General features: G+C 35.5%; 2 protein-coding genes across 3 annotated transcripts in view; one reads left to right on the forward strand and one right to left on the reverse strand.

Moving 5' to 3' along the window:
* Positions 1-8,985, reverse strand: part of TNFRSF17 (TNF receptor superfamily member 17) — a 78,667-nt gene that overhangs the window by 59,927 nt on the left and 9,755 nt on the right. The gene's annotated exons all lie outside the window — the stretch shown is intronic.
* Positions 1-8,985, forward strand: part of GSPT1 (G1 to S phase transition 1) — a 30,780-nt gene that overhangs the window by 16,180 nt on the left and 5,615 nt on the right. For both annotated transcript variants that reach the window (XM_019715150.2, XM_019715151.2), the window contains exons 7-14: positions 166-346; positions 969-1,123; positions 1,237-1,377; positions 1,597-1,690; positions 2,381-2,461; positions 6,831-7,004; positions 7,855-7,944; positions 8,121-8,289. In XM_019715150.2, the coding sequence (XP_019570709.2) occupies positions 166-346; positions 969-1,123; positions 1,237-1,377; positions 1,597-1,690; positions 2,381-2,461; positions 6,831-7,004; positions 7,855-7,944; positions 8,121-8,289 (1,085 nt within the window). The remainder of the gene's footprint in view (positions 1-165; positions 347-968; positions 1,124-1,236; positions 1,378-1,596; positions 1,691-2,380; positions 2,462-6,830; positions 7,005-7,854; positions 7,945-8,120; positions 8,290-8,985) is intronic.

Consider the following 8,985-nt stretch of genomic DNA (forward strand, 5'->3'; position numbering starts at 1 on the left):
GTTTTAGTCAATTAATTTTCATTTCTCCCCAGTCCTGTTCCTGATTTAAATGTTGTATGATGGACATAAAGCTGGATGTCATCGATTACACCTTTAATCATAGAAGCATCTCTTTAAAATTCTCGTGTCCTTATCAATATTATTCTTATTTTAAAATTATTTCAGGTACTTGTCATGGGCCTTAGACACAAATCAGGAAGAACGAGACAAGGGTAAAACAGTAGAAGTGGGTCGTGCCTACTTTGAAACAGAAAAAAAGCATTTCACCATTCTAGATGCCCCTGGCCACAAGAGTTTTGTCCCAAATATGATTGGTGGTGCTTCTCAAGCTGATTTGGCTGTACTGGTAAGAAAGACATTTCCAGTTCAACTTTGTATTTGTTAGCAGCCCCATTTCAATTTTAAATATTTGAATTTACCTTCTAAAAGCTAGAATTTAGGTTGTGGTGAACTGTAATATATACGGTCACAACTTTCACTTTTGTCTCACTGATCTGTTCAAGAAATCTTTATAATTTGATTTACTTATGAAAGTATGCTTCAACTTTCCTCTGCCATTGCTATTATCCATTACTGTGTCAGAACTTAGTGTCCACTAAATGCCAAGCCCACTAATAGGTACTGGGTACAAAAATGAGTGAGAAATGATATTTTCTTGGTGCCTTCTGTCATTTTACAGTTGTTTTCCTTTTGGTCAGTGTACTGGCACTAAATCACATACATGTTTGAATTGCAAAATGTACAGGTATACTAAACTTTGGAAAATTGGGGGATCAGAAGAAACATTTACTGAAATTTTAAACCATTTAGACACTGTTGGCGATACTCAAAAGCATGTATGTTATAACTCATGTATGTTATAAACATTCTTACAGAAAATTTCTGGTAAAACAGAAAGGAAAGATGTTTTCCTGCTAGAAGGGTGTGCCTGAATGTGTAAGAATAAATTATTTGATTTCTTGGACTAGGTAATCTCAGCCAGGAAAGGAGAGTTTGAAACTGGATTTGAAAAAGGAGGACAGACAAGAGAACATGCAATGTTGGCAAAGACAGCAGGTGTAAAACACTTAATTGTGCTCATTAATAAGATGGATGACCCGACAGTGAATTGGAGCAACGAGAGGTAAACTCAGATGTCTTACTGGGTTTTTATACATACGTAACTAATTTGTTTAATGATGAAACTAGAGTTCAATTGCTTTACATTATAATTGAATTATTTACAAATATTCATAGATATGAAGAATGTAAAGAGAAACTAGTGCCATTTTTGAAAAAAGTTGGCTTCAATCCCAAAAAGGACATCCACTTTATGCCCTGCTCAGGACTGACTGGAGCAAATCTTAAAGAGCAGTCAGATTTCTGTCCTTGGTACATGTAAGTAACCTTTTTTCCTTTAAAAAACAGTTTACTTCTTAATAAGTAATTTAAGAAAATATTGACTGTAAACATGGCTTTAAAAACACCAGGACATTTAAACATTGCATAGAATGAAAATTGTAATAACCACATTTTTTGTATAAAGTTAGTCATGTAACTTCTAAAAATTTTGATATTTATGTTGCCTCTCTTTAATGGCTGTTGTTGTGTTCTCAGTGGATTACCATTTATTCCATATCTGGATAATTTGCCAAACTTCAATAGATCAGTTGATGGACCAATCAGGCTGCCAATTGTGGATAAGTACAAGGTACCCAAATGTTCAAGAAACTGGGTTTTATGGGTGGTGAAATGTTGTGTTTTGTTTTAAATTATGAAACAACTTTAATAACGTAACACAGATGTCTCTTTTTAATGGCTATGTATCATTTAGTGATATAGCTGGACCATAATTTATTCAACCAGCTTAAATTATTTCAGCTGTTCCCCAGTGAGCCAACAATGATTATGTTTTAGAGAGCAATTCATACAAGTAAAACTGCTGGCCTCCAAGGATTCGCACATTCAAGTTGATGCCTAGTAACAAATAGCCTTCCAACATACTGTGCTGACTCACTGCCACCAGCAGTGAGTGCTGGGTTCCCATAGCCTCACCAACACTGAATGTTAGTCTTTAAAAAATAGTTGTCATTATTTTTAGCTGGATTTTCAACTTGATTTTTTAAGTTTTGCAATATCAATATATAATGTTTTGCCCCCCTCAAATACTTTATTCTTTCATTAGCTCCATGCTAAAGTTTTATAATTGTGCATATGCTTATGACACAAATATTAGAGTATTTGTTAGCGATCCTGTATTGAAGATTAATTCTAAGGATTCTACCACGTGATCTAGTGATTTTCTTTTGTGAATAAGCTCTCAAGATTTCACTTTGGGTTGAACTGTTGTGGAGTGGTAATGAAAATCTGAAACTTGATTATTCACTTTCAATTTCAATAGGATATGGGCACTGTGGTTCTGGGAAAGCTGGAATCAGGATCCATTTGTAAAGGCCAGCAGCTTGTGATGATGCCAAACAAGGTAAGAATCTGTAGTGCTCTTTCCTGTTTAATTTTTCTCTTGAAAATACTAGCAAGGAGCCAGAACTTTTAAAAAGCTCAGGGATTTTACTAATGTCAAGTACAAAATTTAAGAAAGAATATGTGGGGTTATTCATTAACAAATGGGGAGAGGTCAGTATCAACAACATGTTAGAGCTAAAAGATGCCCCATGAGAACTTCAAGTCCATGATTTTATGAGAAGTAGAGATCTGGAGTGGTTAAGTGCGTTGTTTCCGCTAACACACTGGTGGGTTAGTATAATAAGTGGCCTGGGATGAAAATGCAGCTTTAATCACGCTATAGTTAGCTTTCTTTTTCTTTCTTTGGACACTATAAAATAATGTGTCTAAGCTATGTTCCTAATTTGTTTTAAGAGAAAAAGGTTTGCCTTTCTCATAAATGGGTTTTTTGACTCTTTCCTACCTTACTGTGATTTCATCATTGGAGAGGGTTTTAGTAAAACATGCAAAATCTCCATGAATTATTCCTTTGTCTTATTTCTGACTGCTTACTTGGTGATATTTGCAGATGACGTGTTACTAAGAAACTGTTACCTGTTTTCCAGAGAGGGCTTCTCTAACAACTCCAAAGATGTTGCTTATATAGGAAAACACCTGAATCATCAGAAACTCCAGGAGTATTAGATTTCAGTGACATTTTCAATTTCAGGCGCAGTGAATTAGAAAAAGTACCCATTACCAGTATAGTGTTGAGGTATAATTGGCACCTTACAAATTATACTTTGGAGGTCCTGATGCCTCATGCATTGGAGATTAGCGTACCCTACCACGGTATCTTTGTTCTAAAGTGTTTCTACTTGAAAGCCTACTTGTTGTAAGATCATTAACTCTGCAACTTGAAGGTCAGTGACAACTGAATGAAAATAATGGGTCGGTTTTGTCTGCAGAGCAGTCACAGAAGTGCAGTTTGCTCCATGGAGACGGAAGGGGGATTGGTAGTTGCAAGGGGTTGAGGGAGGGAGAATGGGGGGTTCCTTTTGGGGTGGTGATGTTTTAGAACTAGATAGTAGTGATGGTTGTACAACATGAATGTACTAGATGCCACTGAATTGTACAATGTAAAATGATTTTAAAAGATAAGTTTTATGATGAGTATTTACTGCAATAGAAAGAAGTACAATTCAGTACAGGCAAGTAAACTTAATATGGGGGCTGTAAGTATAGGGGAGGGGCTTTAACTTACTACCGTGCTAGGGAAATAAGCCCTAACATGATTTTTCAGGATGTTCATAATATGAAATAAGCCCTAATGCATCTTTTGGAGCAAAAATAAATATAAGACCCGGTCTTATTTTCAGGGAAACATGGTAGTTACAGACGAAGTGCCTGTTTTCTGTGGAAGCTGTCACTTTATACTGATTACTGGGCAGGTGTCGTATATCCTGTGGCTAAGTGAGCCTTAAAAATTTACTCAGTTCACTTTGGTCCTCCTGAGTCTCTGGAACAGAGTTAAATATTTTAAAAGATACAGATACCAGATTATTTTACATTTGAAAATTAATGGGTAGGCAACATATGGAATGGGAAAAATAATTGCATATTATAAATCTGATAAGAGGTTAATATGCAGAATATATAAAGAACTCCTTACAACTCAACAAAAAAACCTGACTAAAAACACGAACAAAGGACTTAAATAGCCTTTTCTCCAACAAAGACGTACAAATGGCCAAAAAGCACATGAAAAATGCTCCACATCATTAATCATTAGGAAAATGTAAATGAAAAACGAAATGTGGTAACATTTCACACCCATCAGGATGGCTGCTATGAAAAAAACAGAAAATAACAAATGTTCGAGAGGATGTGAAAAAATTGGAAGCCTTGTACACTGTTGGCAAGAATATAAAATTGGGCAGCTGCTGTGGAAAACAATGTGGCAGTTCCATAAGAAACTAAAACATAGAATTACCGTATAATCCAGAAGTTCCACTTCTGGGTATATAACCCCCAAAATGGAAAGTAGGGCCTCATAGAAATATTTGTACACTCATGTTCATAACAGCATTGTTCACAGTAGCCAAAAGGTGGAAGCAAATGTCATCCATCAGTGGATGAATGGATAAGCAAAATGCACATACGTACAGTGGAATATTCAATCTTAGAAAAGAAGGAAATTCTGACACATGCGACAGCATGGATGAATCTTAAGGACATGATGCTCCGTGTAATAAACCAGTCACAAAAAGATGCATACATGATTCCACTTCTGTGAGGTACCTACAGTAGTAAAATACCATAGAGACAGAAAGTAGAATGGTGGTTGCCGGGGCTGGGGGAGGGAGGAATGGGGAGTTGTTGTTTAATGGTACAGAGTTTCAATTTTGCAAGATTAAAAGATTTCAGAGTTCTGAAAATTGATTGCATAACAGTGTGTATTCAATACTACTGGACTGACGAAAATGTTTAAGATAGTAAATTTTATGTTCTGTATTCTACCCCAGTATTTAAAAATTATTTGAAAAGTTAATGAGTAAAATTAAAAATTGATCATTTTTTACTTTGATATTTTACAAAATTGTTCTAAGGTACAGATTGGTATTTAGAGCTTTTCTAGGTTGCTGACTTGTTAACTCTTGGTTCTTAAAAGGAGTCCTTGGAAGCCTATGGTTCTAATACCCGCATCCCTCCTCTACTTCCTATGCTGGGCTGTAGTAGGAAGGTGAAGCAAAAGATGTGATGTTGGAAGATAAAACACTATCTTGTGTGATGGAATTTCTGAATGTTGCTCTGATATTTACAAATCCAATGGCTCTGAGTTTGTACACAGAAATATAAAAGTTGAGGTAACTAAATCTGCAAGTTTAGTGCAAAGTGTCTTTTCCCTCCTTCAGCGCAGTAATCTGAATGCTCATTTCTGAGAAGCTGAGATACTCAAGGATATCTGTATAAACTTAAAGCTCGTACATTATTAGGGACGTGGGCTGAAACATTTAAGATCGTATGCTGTAGGAATGTCAGACAAATCGCAGACTTGAGTCCAAAACTTTTTGAACTGAGACAGGGTACCGTACCGCAGTCATCTCAGAAAAGACAGGGACGTCATGAAGACAGTTGCAGGTACTCCTTTCCTTAGAAATAGTAACATGTGTCCCTATCAAATTGCTTCAGTGTAGCCTAAAATCACTCCTTGTACAGCTACGTGTTGGATCTCTAGAGAGGATGGGAAAGTTGTTATCTTGAATACCTTTCATAAGTAAGAGAAGTTGTTGGTCTCAACCTTAATTTTTGATAACTATGGATTAACTTAATCTCATACTAATGCTATTGTGTTTAGCCATAAAAAAAGGCCATATCTGCAGAGAAAGGATTGTTGTGTTGGATTACTTGAGCAAAAAACAGTACTTGTTTAGTTTGTATATGATAGAACTGTTAAGTTTCTACCCCTTTGTCCTGTTGCTGTAAAGAATTTACCTAACAAATACTGCTGTTTCACTTCTTGAATGAATTCCAATAAAACAATAAACAGGTATCATTAAGGTAGAAGTTACCTTTTGGAAAAGAAAACCATTACTGGGGAGAGGGGTAAAGCTACTAGAGCTTAGCAAGTGACAGTTTGTAGAATTCTAATACGGAATATAATGCTGCTGCATTCTCCACAGTTCATTTACCGTCATGAGATAGCTCATTTTGTCTTGAAGGCTGTGTTGTTTTCTGGTATGTGTTTTAAAAATGTAAATTATCACCAAGGGCAGAAGTGGAGTAAAATAAGGGAATACTTGTGGGTATTGCTTCTAACATTTTCCCCATCTATATGGTTCCTAAAGAAATTATTGTAAAAGACAAAATTTATCATTAATAGCATTTAGTACATTCACAGTATTGTGCAACAACAGTTTATCACCCCAAAATGAAACCTTGTACCATTAAACAGTCAATATGCTTTTTAAACATAATTGTTCAAATTACTTCTGAGATGTATACCCTTCTGAAATGTACATTCTTGGGTAGTGATAAGTAATGGAAGCTATGTCTATTAAATCCTGGAAACTCCGTAATAAAAATTGTATCTATATAAAGTTAAAAAACCATATAAACTTAATGTTTTAATTTTGAAAAAGTTGAAAAGGCAAATGCTAGATTATATAATGTTCTATTTGGAAATTATTAGGATATGCTATTGAAAGATGACAAATTAATGTTTTAATTGGCAGTTGTACTTCTAGGATATGATTTTTCATTAAGTTCATGTCATACAAATGTAGTAAGTATTTTGGCTAATCAACAAGCACAGAGAAATGTGACGTGTAACCACTCAGCAAACAGGTCGTTTTATGAGCTATAATGCAGTGACTGTCGGAAAACCTCCATCTTGGTTTCTTTTTAAGCACAACGTGGAAGTTCTTGGAATCCTTTCGGATGATGTAGAAACTGATTCTGTAGCCCCAGGTGAAAACCTCAAAATCAGACTGAAAGGAATTGAAGAAGAGGAGATTCTTCCAGGATTCATACTTTGTGATCCTAATAATCTTTGTCATTCTGGACGCACATTTGATGCCCAGGTAAGCCAGTTGTCTTAGTGATCTTTACTCTCTAAATGAAATTAGAATTTAAATATTCTTTGTCCTGATTACGGGTGACGTGCCATATGATCACATATGTCACAACAGCCATGATGTACATCTTGCAAACATTAGGTCTTCAAGGTGGTACAAGGTCTTACTGGGGTAGGTAGTATTCTTTGTAAGTTCCTTTTTATTTTTGATCTCCTGTTTATATTTATCACTACTTATATTTTGCTCAGTGTCTTTCACCTGAAGTAGAACACATTGCCTTGGAAGTCATAGTTTGCTCATTCAGGGCAAATAACTTTCCAGACAGGAAAACATGCACAATTTCTCCATGTTATTTGCAACCTGACCTCCCCAGGACAGTGACAAGAGTAAATGACTGGTGTAGCTCTCAGAATTTTTGAGTTGTTACAAGGTATGACAACTAATCAAGTTAGATTTAGATGCCAGATACTTTTTGGACCTTGGATATTGGACCTTGGATATTGAGAAATGGATAAAACTATAATTTCATATCTAGGAGGGCAAAACCCCAGTAGCATATGAGCAGTAGTGGTTAACTTACTTGGGAGATGTATAAAGGAAAGCCTTCCCAGAGAAGAAAGTCTGCCTGCTATGTTTTTAAAGTTCGACTGGGCACTCGCCAAGGAGATGAGTAGGGTAAGGATATCAGAGTTCATGCTTCGAGGTCAGGAAACCTGACCTGTCACTTCTAACACAAAAATAAGTTGGCGTAAGATGGTGAGTTACTCCTTCTTGTGATACTATATGGCACTTGAGCACATTCAGCTCTTCCTTTGCCCTACAGATAAAGATGTGAATCTTTTTGTTTGTTTGACAGATAGTGATTATAGAGCACAAATCCATCATCTGCCCGGGTTATAATGCAGTGCTGCATATTCATACCTGCATTGAGGAAGTCGAAATAACAGTAAGTTTTAAGATAATTGGAGTTTTTGTTTGTGTGTTTTAAGACCATTTCGTGATAATCGGGATAATTTCTGATTGGCAATAGTGATGTACTCTTATTTGCACTCCTATTCTTAATTTAAAGATTATTTTCTTTGCCATTATTCTCATGTCTTCTCATCCTTTTTTCTTGGATAGGCCTTAATTTGCTTGGTAGACAAGAAATCAGGAGAAAAAAGTAAGACTCGACCCCGTTTTGTGAAACAAGATCAAGTATGCATTGCTCGCTTAAGGACAGCAGGAACCATCTGCCTTGAGACCTTTAAAGACTTCCCTCAGATGGGTCGATTTACCTTAAGAGATGAGGGTAAGCCTTTACATCGATGTCGTGTCATGTATCTAAGATGCTCAGCTTTGGTAATTTTCATCCAAGTATAGTGCACATTACAGCTAGTTTATAGAGAACTTGGATGCATATTCTATAATATATAGTCATATAATAAATATGAATTAAATGCATTGAACAGCAGACAGAATTAACCATACATGTTAGCAGTAATGCTCTGGAGGAAGAGTTTTGATATTTCCTAAATAATTGGTTTCGAGAGTCATTTATTTACTAAAAAAGACATTTCTGTGATGAAATCCTTTGTAATGTGTGTGATTAAAGCCTATCTTACCCTTTCAAGATTTTGCTAAGCAAGGATCTGAGATATACATCTTGTTATTTTTGTAGTCAGAAGAAATCATTTTAAAATCAAATATGATAAATTCACTACACTCATATGGGGGTGGAAATAAAAGGGATACATAGATTGATAGTCTTTTAACACCTATTTTTAGAGGTTTAATATTCATGTGTGTATGTTTCCATTTCTGCCTACCTCTGAGTGAATTCAAACAGCTGTAATTTTCTATCTTGGCGGTCATGAAATTCTTTGGTATCATGAAAACAAAATGATTTTTATTAAACATTTCTCTATGGATTGTCAACTTAGATAACTATTTTTAAGACTGGAAAATTTTACGTAAAACTTTATGGTTCAGTTGGAATATGGAATAG

The sequence above is a fragment of the Rhinolophus sinicus genome, linkage group LG18 (genome assembly GCF_036562045.2).
Source record: "Rhinolophus sinicus isolate RSC01 linkage group LG18, ASM3656204v1, whole genome shotgun sequence".
Taxonomy (NCBI): Eukaryota; Metazoa; Chordata; class Mammalia; order Chiroptera; family Rhinolophidae; genus Rhinolophus; species Rhinolophus sinicus.